General features: G+C 37.1%; 1 protein-coding gene across 5 annotated transcripts in view; it reads right to left on the reverse strand.

The window, feature by feature from the left end:
* Positions 1 to 296: 296 nt before the first annotated feature.
* ctbp1 (C-terminal binding protein 1) overlaps positions 297 to 18,526 on the reverse strand; it is a 215,328-nt gene continuing 197,098 nt past the window's right edge. For 3 of the 5 annotated variants that reach the window (XM_088932228.1, XM_088932379.1, XM_088932316.1), the window contains 5 exons: positions 8,911 to 9,125; positions 8,078 to 8,208; positions 6,899 to 7,026; positions 5,695 to 5,809; positions 297 to 1,459 (listed from right to left, as the gene is read on the reverse strand). In XM_088932228.1, coding sequence (XP_088788354.1) covers positions 1,273 to 1,459; positions 5,695 to 5,809; positions 6,899 to 7,026; positions 8,078 to 8,208; positions 8,911 to 9,125 — 776 coding nt within the window. In that variant the 3' untranslated portion in view covers positions 297 to 1,272. Of the gene's footprint in view, positions 1,460 to 3,206; positions 3,308 to 5,694; positions 5,810 to 6,898; positions 7,027 to 8,077; positions 8,209 to 8,910; positions 9,126 to 18,526 lie in introns of all 5 variants that reach the window. The other 2 variants (XM_088932471.1, XM_088932551.1) reach the window with 1 other exon arrangement.

Genomic DNA, 18,526 nt, shown 5'->3' on the forward strand with positions numbered 1-18,526 from the left:
GTTTAGTATCTGTTTGGATGTGTAAAAGGCCAGGTCACTGATCTGAAATCACAGGTGCTGATCACAAGAAGCATTAAAGAGTGGACCCTGCTCTTTACCTCCACTGTAAGTAGATCATGCCATCTGCAACTGGCTAGCTGAATATTTTTACAGCTACTCTTCCTTTACACTTGAAAGTATCACAAAACAATTAAGCAATCAAAGGTGTACATTTTGGAGTAGCTACGTACTCTAATTTACTGGATGAGGACTGAGGGATCTTTAAATGCAGTCTCAACACACAAAGTCACAACTTGGACCTTTAACTGAGATTTTTATTTGTTTTAAAATAATTCATACAAATGGATACAGTCACAAACATGTTTTTGTTTTGTCTTTCTTGACCAAAAAATATTGCTAGCCTACCACTTTACCAGGAGGGAACCGATGTAGGCAATGAAATGCTGCTACCTTTCAGTAGTCTAGTGCTGTTTCTTGGACGCATTACCACCGATGGAGCACACTTAAACAGGTGATACAAGCATAGTGCCAGATTCGTACGAGACATCATTTTTTTCCCCAAAATTATTTTGTCTTTAACAGCTTAATCCAGAAGTTAAAACTTAGGGAACCCATGTCCCCACCAAAACAGAAACTAAAACATAAACAAAAGTGATTTTTTGTTTGTTTCTAAATTATTCTAAAAAAATAAGACAAGCAGGTACAAAAACAATGCACTGTGTGGCATATAAAGGAAAAGACGAGGGAAAAAATTTAATTTCCTGAGAAAGTTTGCAAAACTGCCTCTTTTTGGGCGTTGAAACATATAAAAACAAAGATTTGTTGTTATTGTTGTCTTTAAAATCAGGTGGTTGAACGCCTACCTTTTTGTGGTTTTTTTCTGTTTGACCGCTAAGCAAACAAACCCTTTTAATGTTCTAAAAACTGTACACAGACAGATTACATTCATGATATAATTAACTACTCTTGCTTAACAAGGAACCCATAGGACACAGAAACAGTTAAATCAGTCCACTGGACAGGGACAAACTACAATTTATACGGAGGATTTTTTTTTCCTTTCATTTCAATTCCAAATCCAAATCTTTTCTTCTCCCGCACAAAAAAAAAAAGTTTAAAAGATAAACTTCGCCATAATATCGTTGGACCAGTTTCTAAAATCTCGACTCCCATTAGTTCATGGTTTCGTCGCTGCTGCCTGTAACCCAGGTATTTCCCGCTTCTCTGCAATGAGGGGAGTGCTCTGTGACAGAACAGGGAGGCTTCACGGGGCTACAATTGGTCACTGGGGTGCTGCTCTCTGTCGGCTTCCGGCTTGCCTGTCTGGCCAGGGGAGGGGGCGTGGGGAGGGTGGGCTACGGTGGGCAGGCCGTGTGATAAAGGCATCGCACTAGGAACGATTCCTTCAACGGCTGAAGGGAGGCCCCCAGGGGCCAAACTCACAACACCAGGAGGGTACCTGTGTCCAAGGGAGGGAGGGAGGGGAAGAAGGAAAATAGAAAACAGAAAATAACACATCAGGTCAGAACTCCTCGACACCAGGGAGATCATCAAAGTTATCTCTTGGAAATATGTTCATCTGTCGCTAGCCTGTTATGACTAACAAATTCCTTTTTAAGCATATGCCTTGCGATTAGAGTGCTATTGTTTGAAACTAGCTCAGTATAAAAAAGGGCTTCAAAACACATTCTTGTGGCCTGAATGTTCCTTTGGACACGTTTGCAAACAATTTGCAAATAATGAGAAAATGTTATAATTTTACACACTTGGCATGGAAAAATAGCCATCAAGAGTTCACAATAAAATAGCTAACAACAAAATATTTACGTATAGAAAATAAGAATCGGATTACAGATCCTTTTTTCCAAAAACAAACATTAAAAGTATGCAGCCAATTACTCTGCATATCAGTATGTAGAAGACAGTATTATAGCAGGACACTGCATAGTGCCATATTAAAATTATTTCCAGACTGTCCATTCCAGGAATTAACTTTGATATGTCTTTGTCTAAAAATAGAAAGTACTAAAAAGTAGTTATGTACTAGGGCCTATATGTAATTAGAGAAAAAAAGTAGCACCAGTGACTTACACATTGTACTGCACAACATATTAGTAGTAGCAACACAAGTAAGAAATGGTATATATACTATTGGTTTATTAAGTGCAATTTTCCAATTCATTATCAATACTGAAGAAAAGACTTGTACCTACAGTCTGATGGGAAAACTGTTCTGTCCAAAGATTTTTTTTCACATTTTGAAAAATTTAAAAAGTGACCCAACTTGCTACTTGGAAAAAATCAGCCCTTTGCCCCTGTTTTTGCAATTTAAAATCAATGTAAGATCATTTATATGGAAATATCAAGGGAATTCTATTATGCTTTTGCATTTGACATGTCCCAGTGTAGCGGTCTTCTGAGGGCAAAATTTACCCTTATGGGCACTCTGTACATTTTTAGTACATAGTGCACAGTGCCTACCCCCAAACAAAGAATTAAAAAAATATTTTCTCTTTATTTGTATGTTTTGCAAACTTTTATCCAGTTTCATATGCAGAACACAAACATGTTTCTGTGTATACATCTATTCTATAGAGCACAAACATTTAAAAACACAAACACAGAATTTTCTAATGTCTACTTTTGTATATTTTAGAAATGAATAGGTGGACTTAAGTACGTCTCCTATCTTTTTAAATGGCTCAAAAGAAGCTGCCAGCTGCCTGGCAGTAAATTGTTCACATGTGTTGAATGTGTATGCAGTCCACTGGAAGAATATTTCCAGCTTGTTTTATATGAAGCATTAAAAAGAGATCTCCATGCAAAATGCTGTTAAAGGCAGTTACTGCTGAAACATGTTTTTATTTAAAAAATCTAGTGAAAGGAAAATAAAATGCAATAAAAGTTTTATGATTGACCTCTTGGTAGCAATTGTCTGTTCAATAGTGAAAATGTAAAACAAATGTAGTTTAATCTAGCTACTAGGATGGGACTATATGCAATAGACATTTTATGGATATAATTTATTATATCAATTTTTGCACATCTTTACAGAGGATTTAACTGCTTTTTTTCTCCAACTATAGTGTCTTACATTGCAAGCATTTTTTATTTCAAACATGGGACCCATACGTGTACTATGAAAATCAGTGAAAACAAATTCCTCATTTTTGTAATTCAAGCTATTAGTTTTGTTTGTTTTTTACCTTTCTGTATTTGGACTGAAACACACACATTTCTGATGAGCATGGATTAAATCCCAGCATGGTCGCTCATCCTTAAGTTTTGTACCACAGCTTGAATGTGACTAAGGAATCAAATGGAAATAACAATATTTAAAATTTTCCCTTGCCACAGCTTACAGGTATTATTAACAGTTCTGATCTGAGTTTACATAGATTCTTATTTACACAGCTGAAAGCAATTCATTCTGATATTCCAGAAAAAAAGCCAATGGGTTACCAAGGATACTGGGGAGTGAAAGTCAGAAATCCAGGCAGCCAGCTTTATATAGTGGAATGCAGAACGAAGTCATTGTTTCAGTGCATTCTCAGCTTCAATTAAATGGATATATAGTGATTTTCCATAGCATAAAACACTTTTCTTAGTGTATGATTTCTCCCACTCCTATGCTTTCATATTCGTGATGCAGATATCGTTATTCCTTTGAATCCTGTATGAATCTCAACCTACAGATGAGCTCTTGCTGACAGCACATATAACAATTATCTTCGAATGTACTTTCTTGCAATATCCACAGTGGATATGTGTCTGGCAGTGCTTTAGTTATCCTGCTAACATCTTCAAATACTACAAAATGCACAAGGCTCTCATTTTCTGTTGTGTCTCAGCTACAGTGTGAAGCTATTGAGCATGCCTAATTGGGTAATGAATGCTATTGCGTGCTTCACAGGTTTAAAATCCCAAGGATATAAAAAATGCATAGAAAAATAAAAATGCATTCAGCAAAATTCAGTTGAGAAATTTTCTCCTCTCACTAAAATTAGTTTCTCATTGACATGGAATAAGGAATGTAATTGCTCATTGCACCAGCTGGATTACAGCATGGAAAATTGTAAAATAAAATGGTTTAAGGTAGTCAATATACAACACTGAATTTATAAATATATAAGTATAATTCCAAAAATAATGGCTAGTAAAATACAATTACAACCTTCTGGAATAGAATATTATTAACAGAATATGAACAATTTACATCTCTGTCCCACCTGACAAAATGTATTTTATATAAACACAATTTGTGAAAATGTACAATATATATCTTTATCAGTATAAGACAGCACAGTTACAAAATAATTCAGCACACAAAAGATCACTTTTTGCATTAAATAATATGAGCATGCTTTAAAGTAAATAGAAATCCAAAACTGTTAACTGATGACAACACTGCCTATTACATATTCAATGGACTAGATTATATGTCAGCTCTTCTGACACACTGCATTCCTTATGGATTCTCTGCTGTTTATTCTTGCTTGTCTGCCTACCTGCCTTTTTCCTTCAGTTTGCTTTACTTTTTTTGAAAACATGTCAAAGACCAAACTGCCAGGAAGCACACAGGGGAAGCACATCAACATCACACCAGGCCTTTTTACTGTTAAGAATAGTAGTTCAACACTGATACCGTTCCCTGTTCAACTGGGATATGTCTTTGCAGTTTGTCACGTGATTTATCAAGCCTGGCGAATCATAATGCAAGCATAAACAAAATCAGAGCAGATTTGCCTTGGATGAAATGAGTAACAAAAAGCATGGTTATAACCTACTCTTTTCAAGCACAAGGATGATTATAATGCTAAAACTACGTATTTGAATTTCCTGTGGTTATCGGAGTGATACTGCTGTTATATGTCAAAGCCTCACTTGCACCTTGAAATGCAATCTGATAATGAAATCTAGGGTTTCTGACGTAGAAACAGAAGATCTGATATATTTTGCTGTCAGTTGCTGATGTTATCTCAAACCTCAGGACAGCAGTGAAGCGTTGCCTTAAGATGCAATAAACTACATATCAAATGGCCTCTTCACACCATGTGTACTTATCCCCTGCCTGAGGAGGGTTCATTCACTTAAGAACAGGAAAGTGAAGTGGCTTTTGATGTATTTCATATCAAAACAATGCAGTTTTTCTGATTAAAGCATCGTGAAGTAAGCAATCGTGCTTTATATGTTTCAAGGTCATATGTAAACTGTGTACTTTGTATGGTGAAGTGATCCTGTCATATGATATTGATACAGGATGCTCATAAAATACAGACTTTTTAAAAAAAAAATACACATCATGCAGTGTAAGTCCTAACGGAGCATTACCTTCTACTTCAGCAAGATTTAATAGACTGGTGCGTATTACATTTTTGAGAGTGTGGATCTGTGCAGCCTAAGCACAGCTGTCTTTGCAATTATACTCCCCATCACCAGTTGTGTGTTAATCTCAGCCTTTGAGTAAAGCACTAAAATATAGATAAGAGAAAGCAGATGCAGGGCTAAATGCTAAACAGCACTTTCTATGTAGTAATAAAGTGGTTGCGAGCTAGTCTGGACACCAGGGGATCTGCTACTGCAGTGCTGCATGACCAGGTTTTAGATTTGTGTCACGGATGCACCCATTCGCTTTAAATGAAAACCTAAAAGAATCTGGAACAGAAGGCACATGGCCAAGCAGAGGAGCTTTACCTGTATGCGCCATTGAGCTCTGGGTGTACAACTGTAGGGTCCATGCTGGCCCAGTGTGTGGCCTGAGTCAGATAGTCTTTATTGACACAATTCTTCAGGCTGTCTGGAATGCGACCTGATTTGGGAGAAGGAATAAGACTTTGATTTGGTCAACAACACCCAGAATTTCAATATGTAGCAAGAAAGAGTCCTGTTCCGTCCCTCAATATTAGTTTTGAAAAGTGCGTAATTAACCCGGTAATAGAAGCTAACGAGACATTACTGCTCGCAATTTTGACATGAGCCAAGTTTGACGTTTCGCAAATTGGATAAGCAGGTACTGAAAGAAACATCTGATGGGATCGCATCACCAGAAAAATACATGCCACATTATAGCTTTCTTATAAAACTGCATAACTGCAAACAGGAAAAAAAACATACTCCATCGCAGTGCTACAAATCATTGCAGAACTACAAATAAACTGAAGAGCACACCCTTCTACCAAAACCTCAGTTTGGGCAGTGCAGCTTCTTCCTATCCTTGCCAGGAATATGTCTCGCACCAGCAGTCTGCTGTAATTCAATCTGCAACACTGCTGACTGGTTCTTTCAGAAGAGTATTTTATGTTTTTTTAATTTCATCTAAATGTTACTTTCCATGGTGTTCTGGTGTGGAAAAAGAAATGTCCTCCTGCATTACAGACTCTTAAGTAGTTTTGTTATTCTGCTGTTTCACATTCCTGCACACATTTCAATAACTTGCAGAAAAGAACAGAACATTTTAATATCCATTAGATACCACACTTGAATGATTTTTCTGCACATATTTATGTATACCGCCATTATTTGTTATTGTTGTAATTATTTAAACCTGTCACATTGACTATACTAGTATAAGCTTTTGTGTAATGCAAACACTGGTGATAAGATCCCAAAGTAAACTTAAATACAGTTCTCAAGTACCAGAAAATGTGATATTATAAAGTCTGAAATGCAGAAGCAAGTCCACAATTATTGTTTCCTTCTCTTAAATCTCTTTTTCTTTAAGTTTGGAGCAACGTGTGATACAGTATGTCTGGTTGGCTTAATGTGATCAAGAGTTTCATGCAAAGAAACTGTAGGTTTAACTTAACCCAGAATTACTTCTACCTCCCAGTGTAGAAAACACTAGCCGAGAGAGGCAGTTGAGCAAGTATCACCAGTATTAACAAGACCTTCAACTCACCTGTAACAGCCCTGCGAATCTCCCTGGCTGCCTCTTCTCTCATTTCTATGGAGGCCTGTTCACTGTACCAGGCAGCATGGGGAGTACAGATCAGGTTTGGGGCATCTTTCAGAGGGCCTTGGCTGAAACTGAAGGGAAAAAAGAAATTTGACGGGACTGCACACACTCAATACTTTCTATCACTAAGAAGCAGAGGACTACTGTATGTGCACTTCTCATACAATGCAAGGTCTTTCATAAGAGCAGTTGCTCTGCAGAGGAGAGGCACACTTTACTAAGCGGTGCTCATGATGCCACTATAACATGGTGTTGCCGACGGCATCATTTTTATCCTATTAATTGTTACGTGAGGGTATTCCTGTGTTAATGGGAAAAGCTCTAACACTGATACCTGACATACCATAGTGCATTTTAGAATAACTGCCGCCAAAATCAACTGGACGCTTGCTGGCCTCCACATGCATTCAAATTGAAATTGTAACATCCAATGTAAATCGACATTTTTACTACTTTTAATTGCAGCTCTCTGAACACATCATGGTGCTAAAAACAAGTGAAGATGAGAAAAAAGCAAAGCGTTGAAGCAAACAAAATTAGCTCAGAGACTTGCCTCCACTTGCTCTCATGAGCTGAATGATTAACATGGAAATGGTAACCACCACACATTTTTCTCCCGGATATTTCAACGATTCAATGGATTAACTTTCAATTGCAGTTTTTTTTAGTTGTTCTCTTAGAAAAGGGCTCAGTGCCGAAAAAGCTCTTTCCTGTTAATTCTTGCTGAAACGTCTCAAAATACATCCTACGCACTCTCACTATAGGCCAGCCTGTTTTACATGCGTCTTCCTGCTACATGCACACATTTTTAACAACTTTGTTTTTACATTTTAAGGTAATGTGATGTGTTTCAGCAACCAGGAAAGTGTGGTCCACCCAGGAAAGACCTATAGCAAACCCACAGTACTTACGCGCTTAAGCTTCAAAAGCATGCTAGAAAATGATCAGGCATGAGGGGGTAGACAAGCAACTTCTAGGTGTTCAGATGAAGATGAGAGGGGAGATCAAAATACGAAGAAGCCAGGGTTTGCAGGCCTGGGACTCCCCTTAATCTAAAGCTGTAAAGGACACTGGAAGTTAACGGCTGTTATGATGATTACGACACTAGATGTGAAAGATCACCTGAAGGGCTCTGTTTCGTGAACATCCAGTGCTGCCCCTCGTATCCTTCCTTCTTTCAGAGCTTGAGCAAGAGCCTTCTCATCGACCAGGCCTCCTCGAGCTGTGTTCACCAGGAATGCACCCTGTCGCATCTGCACAAAAGACAAAACGGTAAAAAACACTGTGCCACACAACACCTACTGTACTCCTTCTAAGTACAAATACCCAAAACTCAGCATACTAGGCCAAAAGTGCAAAGCACCACACACACAGCATCATATGTAGTTACTATATTAGACAATTGTTGCAACTGCCCTTTTGTCTTTTGATTTGATTTTTATTTCATATTTGAAGTGTTAATCACGTAATGATCACACTTTATTCAGGAAGAAGGAGTTTACTACAGTGATAGCTTGTTACTCAAAATCCTCCATGTCCTTTTTGGAACTTCATAAGGTTTTATATGGACTGCAAATGAACACAAGAGGGCAGCACATGATAATGCCAATGAAGTCATGCTAAGACTTCCCTTTTTATTAAATTGTATAAATGACTTGCAGTACTATTTTATACCGATAATGAGATGGCATTATTGCGTTTAAACACAAACAGGCATAAACTCTATTAAGAAACAAGCAGAGTTTAATTCCACTCTGAAACGTAAAAGGAAAACAGAAAAAAACAGAATTCTCCACAGATTAAATGTTCTTTTGTTTTTTTATTTTACAGCATGGAATAAACCCTTCACTGTTTATTTTGAAGTGCACATAAAGATACATCTTCTGACACTAAACTGGACAAAGACAGAGAAATGATAAAAAAACAGGCTTGTTTATTGAGTGTGATGGCTCTACCTGTTTGATGGTGAAGTCGTTAATTAGGTGGTGGTTGTGCTCATTCAGGCTGCAGTGCAGTGTCACGCAGTCACTGTGAAACAGCAGATCCTGTAAAGTATTCACTCTCTGGAGTCCCAGTGCCCTCTCAATCCCATCAGAGAGGTAGGGGTCATAGAAAATCACACTAAATCCAAATGCTTTGGCTCTCAGCGCTACAGCCTGCCCAACACGCCCTGAACACAGAGAGGGGGAAAAAAAGAGGAGATAGAAAGTGAGAGCAAATATCTTTATTTTCTTTTCAGGAACAACAAGTATTACTCGTGCTATACTGGGCAAATGTCCAAGTCCCCCTTTTCAAAGAGGTAACACTTCAGAATAAGAACATTCCAGAATGTATCTAATTTTCTGTTTAGGAAACCTTTTCCCCCCATATTCCAAGAAGAAACAAAAGGGCAATCGTTCTCAAAGAAAAACTTAGTATACCAATCCAAAGGACACAAAGCACTTGTTTCTAAAGTTCTGTGTAGACCCCATAGCCACTGTTGAACACTTATCAGATCAACTTACTAGGATGCTGTTTTTTTACAAGACATGAAGATGAGGAGAAGAGTGCCCGTTCCCTACTTTAAGCTTGTACGTAATGCTGAGCAGTACTAAGCACATCCTGTGAGCATAACCTTTAACAGTAGGAAACGATTACTACTGAACTATTGACAGTAAAACAGATACTGTTTGAGTGCTGTCTATTGTAAAGTATCATTATTGTTTGGTTACTCTAAATAAATTAAGTATACTAATTAACAAATAACATCCACATACAGTATAATCAAAGTCTCTCCCACCAGCCTTGACTGCTTTTCCCCATATGTTATGCATCATTTCCACATTAGAGACATGTATCAGTTAATGCAATGTAAAGTAAATACTGCCTCAAGGCCTTTTAAAAAGATGCCCCTGCTGTATGCTCAATCAGTAATTCAGTTTAGTCAGTTTAGTATTATTAATAAATAAATCACTGAGGCCTGGATTTAAATCTCCTACTATTAGCACTGTCAGCAGGATGACTGCCTAACACACACTGGAGGCACAAGAAAATCTAGTGTATTCCGCACTGCAAGCGGACGAACAAGTGCATATGCCTATGAGATCATTAGAGCATGGAATAAATTTAGATGTGATTCAAAAAGTATCTTACAAAACAAATCATTTTTAAGAGGGGAACAAAGAGATACTGTTGCATTAAGTGGTTACACATTTATGACCCAATTTATCAGGTAATTTCAATCTAAAGAGATACTCCTTTAACGCTACAGTCTACATAGATTTAATGAAACTATGATACCGAAGATTTTTATTAAAAACACCCACATACAAAGTTGGATTCACCTTTTGACTATTACTTGTACTTAAATTCTTAAAAGACCCATTTTGTCACTTTGTTTTGCCATTTTGTTTTAAACAGCCAAAAACATAAATCAAATAGCCCAGCCTTCTTTCTAAACATCTTCACATCTGCTTGATACTGATTATCCCATCCCCTCTCATCTGAAGATTCTGCAGCTCTTCAACATAAACTAAATAATGCTACCTCCTGACTGACACAGCTAAACAGCACCCTGGCACTGAGTTTTTGTACTGGAATATCAGTTATGAAGGAGGTGTTTAAGCATGGTCTGCTCCACCATGTAACTACTGTATGACATACAGAAACATTGAAGTCTGTTATTGGCTACTCAACCAAAATGAGCATTTCTCATAGCTTTACCAGCAAGTGATGTATCCAGAGCTTGATTTTGCTTAATTCCAAATTAAGTTTCTAAACATCTCTACTCTTACAAAACATCAATTGCACAGTACTTTTCGTCTTCTAAAGGGGTTTTAAATATTATACATTAACAGCTAGAATATCAGGTGATAAACCTTCCTTTTTAATTCTAATTTTTTAACCCTATATAATACACATTTTCGTGAAATAAGTGTTATTAGTTTGATTTTATGCTTTATGACTTTAAGCATTTTTGTAAGAAATATAATACACTCAAGAGCTTAACTACCTGTAAACTTCTAGGTTTCACTCAACATCCACAGATGTACTTTATTTTCAGGGGCTTTGAATGGATCATTTTGAATTAGAGCTCACACAGCTTTAACAAATAACATTTACAAGGCAATGGTTAAAATATGACTGTTTCTTGTACATTTTTAAAAAAATGTTCAAAACAATCTGCAGCCAAAATTGTACATAAAATAAAAAAACAAATGTAGCAGAAAGAATAGAGAAACAAAAGACCAAAAAAGCACAAAAAATTGGATAAAATAAAGAATGTACCTGACCAAGATTTTATGCACTCTGAATTAGCACAATGTAATTAACTCCAATTCTTCATTCAAAAACAACATCTGTAAATGAATCCAGCTAAGTGTTTTTTAAAGGTAACTTTTTAAGGGTAACTCTACTTTTCCAAAACTCCTATTCTTGCAGAAGTAAGGCCTGCCAGCACAACACACCTTGTCTGGAGATTAACAGCAGCCTGGGAATTGTTCTAGTGGACATGTAGTTTGGGAATTATTGATACAGCACACCAGTTACATACACACACGAGAGCTCTAACACAGGACAATCCCAAAAAAATAGAGAGGTACCAATCCTGTCCTGAATACATGATTTAGAGCAAGAACTGGGCACAACTATCATTAAAATTATTATAGTCTCACTATATTTTGTGTAACAATTTAAAATTGATCTATTTTTTTAAGAAGAAAAATAGTCCCCAACTCCACCTCTCTGAGGCAGTGAGTACATTTCTTTCAAACACTGGAATGGTCATAAAGTATCACTAAGCAGACAGACATCTCTTGTAAATCAAGATAGGACAGAGAACCAGTCAATACACTGAAAACACTCCAGATCAGTGAAGGTAAGGGATAATATTAAGAACCCTTTTAACTTTCCTCCAAATGTCCAATGAATTTAAAATGATTAGGCCCCATTTGATGAGAGCCTACCCTCCCTTTAGGGGCAGAACCACTAAGATCCTGGATTTAAATTGGTTTAATTAATGTCTCCTCAATTGTTTGCCATAAGGCTGATGCACTGGAATCCAACCATGTCTCTAATGCGCTCAACTGAAAAGCCCAGTGGTAAGATTTAAAATTAGGTACAGCCAGACCACTGTGAGATTATTATTTTGCTGTATAGTTGTCAGCCGAATTTCTGAATGCCTACTTTTCCAAATAAAACTAGTTCAAATTAGTTTGTGGCTTGAGAGAAACAGGGATAAACAAAATTCTTACCATATAATGTAACTTATAAAAAGACAATATAGAAAAATATGCTTTGATTTTGTTCAACATATTCTTTTTACAGTTGATAGGGAAATTTGGGGAGATATTTACTACCCAAATAGCCAAACCTTGATTAATAAGAACATTAACTGGAAAGATGTTTATCCTGGAGGTAAAATTCAAATGCCTAAGGACTGATTTAGATTAATTTATTTAAACTCCAGAAAATTGAGTAAAGTTTCTGTAGGAGTACAATGCAATTTAGCTGTACTTCTTTCAATTCTAGAAGCATCTTGTAGAAATAGGAAAACATTATCAGCATAAAGTGATATTTAGATCTATGAATGTGAGCAATTGAGTGTAAACTAAGGCAACATCTTGAGCACAAACTTCAGGGATATTGTATAGAAGACAAGTCATATTAAATGAATGCCTGAAAGTGAGGTGATCTAGAGCAGCCAATGAGGAACAAAGTAGATAAATTATAATTGATCAAATGCCTTTTCTGCACCTGAATGGAGTGTGCAAGAAGCTAGCTGATGATGGGTTTGGTCTAGAATGTGCCACTGTATGTTATCAGTAATTTGACCCCTCAAAAGGCCAATCTGGCATTGGTATATTAAATGGTAGAAACAGTAAATAAATGTACAGTAGTTTTATGTCTGAATTCAACAACAATAATGGTCTCTAGTTACAGCATTCCAATGGAAACTTAATTTATTAAGAAGCAAAATGGGTTTATTTGAAAACAACTAACCTCCAATTAAAATATATCAAATTTCTCTTTTACAGGAAATAATCAATTATCTTCAATTCCCTCAGAGCTACAGGATCATCTAAAAGACTAAGCTGAGTCAATTTCAGTGGGTTTAAAAATTCTTTAATCTTTAACAAGTCTGTACAAGCTTTGGAAGCACTGAGATGTGAACAGAAGTCCTGAACCAGAACATTATTATCTTTGATCACCTTAATAGAAGCTAAATGTTCATTTTGCTTTAATTGTAATGCTAGCAACCCATTAAGGTATAAGGTATATCATGAATTCTGCACTAGCAGTGCTGATTTTAAATTAACTTTTCAAAGCAATTTGACAACCCACTGCACTCTCCTGGAAGTTACATTTTTGTTATTTTTCTGAAATATTATTTCAAAATTGTTAAAAAAATAAGACATTTAACAACTCTCTTTAAAGACTGAGGGTTAATTTCAGGAGTGAGGTCATTCTTAAAAAATTACTAAACCCTCAGTGAGGTGCTTTAACATAGTCACATTCTGGAGTACAAATGGGTTAAAATTCTAGTGGTTAACATTTTGTTAATTCCTCTGAAAAATTCAGATATGATTGCAGGGCATGATCGACTATAAGGATGGGAAATTCTCCTGTTGAGACAATGTACTGCTGCAAAGATGGTATCAAGATATAACCAATATCTTGGTGTTATCAAGATATCGAGTGTTATCTGCCTACACGAATAAAGTTATTTCTCGGTCATCGCGAATCACATATTTAAAACCTTTGTAAAAGTCAAAGCATTTGAAGGCAGGGGGAAGGGAGATATCTACTTGAAGAAGTTTAAAATTAAAGTCTCAACCTATAACCACCACAGATTTCAGACACTGTGTATGTAAAAAGATGGTGAGCACATCGTGATATTGTGAAGTGTTACCATCAATGTTGACAAGTCTCACATATTGGGAAAGAAATGATCAGTTATTTTGGAAGAAAAAAATAAGACAAGACATCGTAAACATGCTCACCTTGTATCTTAGAAATGAAAGTGCAATGAATGTGGAAAAGCATATATAAAGCATTTTGTGGAGAAGACAAGGTTTCAAGACCTTGGAGAAATGAATGAAGGAATGAAAGGAATGAATGGGTGTTTGCTTTTAAAAGGCATTTGATTCTTCAAATACCATTCTTTGGTGGCTATTACTAAACTATAATTTCCATAGTGGCACCATGTGTTCATACAGTATATGAGGTGTACAATGGATTTTTGAAGCTGTTGTTTGGAGTGCACCTACATGGTGACATTAATACATACTTCTATACCTCTGATACTGATACAGTTTGACTCTGAGTGTTTTGCAGAGTAGGGCTTTTCAAGTTACTATGTTAAAAAAAACTATTTAAGCTATTTAAATATTTTATTAACTGCCCTTTTCTGGACAAGTACTGTAAATATTTCTTTAAGATACTGCACCCTTCTATTTCACAGATGAAATTAACCTTATAAACAGCATGAGATGTTTGAACACAAAACACTGTATACAGTACAAGGATACTGTACATCTTCATTAAACAGTTTAACATTTTCATCGATTACAAACTGTAAACCTACAATTGGCCATTAAATTATAAAATATACCTTTATAATTTTTAAATGCAAGCTCTTGCTGAAGAAATTATATATTTTATCCAGTAACTGCAACAGCCTTAACTGAGCAGCTGCAAGATTCAAAATGTGGAAGCTGTGTTTTGAAATGCTCTAGATGTAAAGGTGTTCCTTTTTATACAATGACGCATATACATTTTTGATAAACCATCTTCTAAACTTTTAAAGCTGTGGTATCTACTGAGGTTAAAAAAGGATGCTTAAAAAAATAAAGGGGAAATGAACATTAGAGTAATAGGAAAGTAATACAGGCTTGAAGACTGAACAAGTTAGGAGAAGCAGAGGTTAATTCTGTGGTAAATAAAATGAAGAAAAGATGTTTCAGCTGTTGAACCTTCTTCAGGTCTATATGATTTCCATTTTTTGCATTCTCAATAAACTGTTTTTTTCTTTTCTACTTCTGTTAGTACAAAGTAGGTAAACCTTTGCCTGACAGGATTCTTCCGATATCCTTCTACTGCCTCTCTGCATTCAGGAATACAGAACCGACCTCATACTCATTCTGACTTCACATCCTTATTCTTTCTTCCTCTTCAAATTCTGTCTAGACACAGCAACACTGTTACTTTTGCTCTGTAACTGTCAGACATGTTAAATCGGCACAGGTGCTGTCAGCACAGGTGTTAAGTCTCTCAACCACCTCTTTAGTGTCACTGGGACCCTTTTAGATGTTTTAAATGCTGGAGGACACTTTAATTTTATTTCAATTTACTGCAGTTCTGCTCCATCAACGGCATCACTTCTGAGGATTTCTTCTAACAGTCTGCCCTCATAGCAAATGCCCTGACTATCAGCATGTTCTACATTTTTTTCAGAACAAAATCACTTAGATGGAGAAGATGAATAGCAGCACTAAAACACAGATAGTGCTAATCAGTATTTTTAATTAACCATGCTTTAAATACTACAACATTTAAGTGACCTGGCTGGACAGACTGCAGAAAACATTTTTCCACAACAAAGTACAAAAAAACATGTGAAATTACAGAGGAGATGCAAGCATACCTAGCAGCCTGGACTTGTGCAGCAAGAGAAATATGGAACAAATCTGTCTAATAAGGATCTCTTTGATTTTGTCTAGTGATATCAATTGACGTGTGATTTAGGAGCACTTTTTATAGCACATTTTCTCTATAATAGGCAGCTCTCAGTGAGTCATGTACTCTACAGGTTGTTGCTTTATCTCCTGGTCTCTCAGTATTCACACACTGGCCTTAGGCAATGACAGGAGAAATCCGACTAGAGAACCTGAATTCATAAAAATAAATGTTCAATGTTAAAAAAAAAACAATGCATTTTTATAACAAATGAAATGGATTTATTTTGTGCGGATGACTTTATCCTGAACTGATGTAAGAGCTGAATCACAGGATCCTCCATTACTTTTATTACTCATGAAGTATAAATCAGACGCACAAGTTTTATTAGACATTCTAGGATTGTGCGTACCAAGCTATAAATCTTAAATGACTTCAGCTAGCCAGTAAGACCGAGTTCAGATGTGCTCAACAAATTATAACCAAAACCAGTGAGAACTAAATGGATTATTGCCAGCAGCCATATCGCCCTGCAACTCACAACTTACAACCCACTAAAGTTCAGCAGGTGTGAGCCTGGTCAGCACCTGGATGAGAGACCTCCTCGGAAAAACTAAGGTTGCTGCTGGAAGAGGTGTTAGTGGGGCCAGCAGGGGGCGCTCACCTTGCTGCCTGTGTGGGTCCTAATGCCCCGGTATAGTGACGGGGACACTATACTGTAAAAACGTGCCGTCCTTCGGATGAGAGGCCCCCCTCTTGTCTGCAATCATTAAAAATTCCTGGGCATTTCTTGAAAAGAGTAGGGGTGTTACCCAGTGTTCTGGCGAAATTTCCCCATGGCCTTTACCACTCATGGCCTCCTAATCATCCCCATGTATACATTTGCTTCACCATTCTGCTCTTCTCCACACTGATAGCTGATGTGTGGTGAGCGTTCTGGCGCACTATGGCTGCTGTCGCATCATCCAGGTGGATGCTGCACATTGGTGGTGGTGGAGGGGAGTCCCCATTACCTGTAAAGCGCTTTGAGTGGAGTGTCCAGAAAAGAGATATATAAATGTAAGGAATTATTACTTTAATAATACTAATCTTGTGCTCTGAAACTGAAGTAAACCAGTCTAACAACTCAGATTAGTGATGCTAGACACTGGCTTCTGAATGTCACAACCCACAAGCTATTTAAATTATAATCAAAATCTGTCACAGTAAAGCAGGATTGTAAAATTGCAGTTGTCATGGATGTTAAAATTTAATAATGACTGCTCACATTTTTTTTTTTTTACAAGAGACAGAGCGAGAATAAGACACAGGAGAGAGCTGATGATGTCTTAATAGGTAAAACATAGAAGCTCCTGAAGCTAAAGCAAGCACAAGTTAAATTTAAAAGCACACCGAATTTATTCAGTAAGGTCTGCAGGGTATTCACAAGGAGAATGTCTCTGTAATCAAACGGAGAATATGCCACACAGTTGATAATGGATTTGAAAGCATGGGTAAGCAAACAATGACTTATCCCTTATAAACCACTTGCTTATCCTGCCTCCGGCTGCAGTTCTTTCAGTGCCTCTGAAACATTATCAGTACAATCAGATGAGACCATACCCAGCGTTTATTCATGCGGCACCTATAGCCCTCTGCTTGTGCGATCAGGAAAGGATGGTTTGAAGGACAAAAAGTGTTCTCACAAACAAGCAAAAAATAAAACAGTGCAATTAAATCGACCTGAAATTCTTTCATGGCAATCCAACATTTTGCACACACAATGTTGAAATTTTAATATGTGATGTGAGTTTATCAGGATTAGAGGAATGCTTGACTCTTGTGGAATGAATGATATCTTCCATGGCCACAATGGACCTTGAGCTAGTTCAGTTATACACTACAGGTTTTAATTCTCAGGAACGGATACAATACACCACTTCAAACAGAATGACTACGTAGATGTAGTGACTTCACATCAATAATAAAAAGGCCTGTGTGTGAGGAGAACTCTTTTTTGCCTTGAAATGATGCATAGTTCATGAAATGCATAGCTCTCACAAAGCAGCATTTCACATGGTGTGTGTTCAGACTTCTAGCAGAGTTAGTAGCCCTTTTCTGGTACTGAATCTGCACTGGGAAGTGATTTTACTGGGATATTCAGCAAGACACAGGCAACGATGTCTGATATGTTTTAATACAGGTTTGTGAAAATACATGCATTCATTTGGGGAACAGAACAAGTTTTTCACTGTTCCAGACTGAAAGAAGCGTTCAGCGCAAATGGATATTATCACTCAGCGCTGCCACGAGCTGCTCTGCCTGATGGAACACTCGCCCTCCATTTCTCTTGTTAATAAGCCATGAGGGCATTCTACAAATCCATCTCGATGTTTACCCCATCCATCAATGGTCATGTGGAACTTCTTAAGCATCCCGAAAATACTTGATATTCTAAGCAAGTATGGGCAGTATGAAAATATAAGGGCAGATGTGAAGGTGCGGGTAATAAATAACTCAACATGTCTCATTCATGCCATGTAGATAGAAGCTGGATCCCCATTAAGGGACAATTGATCTCCTGTTTGTACAGAACAGGATGTGTTTAAGTGGCCCAGAACATTTTTGTTCTACATCAATTCAAATAATACACCTCCAAAAAAACAAACCACAACTACATGTCTTCACAGCTACTCCTTTCAATATACCATTTATTGTGTAATTCATCTCATTTGTATATATTTGTAACAGCTCAATTAGTAGAAATAAGAAAAGTGACTGGACAGCACAGTGACAATTACTGCTGCTCCTTGTTCTTTGGTCCTGGGTTTGGTTCCCTGGTAGTGGGGGAGTGGGGGGGGGGTCTGCATGTTCTGAGTTTCTAGTTGTTCTAGTTTCTCCCACCTCCTAAAAACATGCTGGTTAGATGAGGACGTG

This window comes from Atractosteus spatula, chromosome 1, assembly GCF_055471065.1.
Source record: "Atractosteus spatula isolate fAtrSpa1 chromosome 1, fAtrSpa1.hap1, whole genome shotgun sequence".
Classification (NCBI taxonomy): Eukaryota; Metazoa; Chordata; class Actinopteri; order Semionotiformes; family Lepisosteidae; genus Atractosteus; species Atractosteus spatula.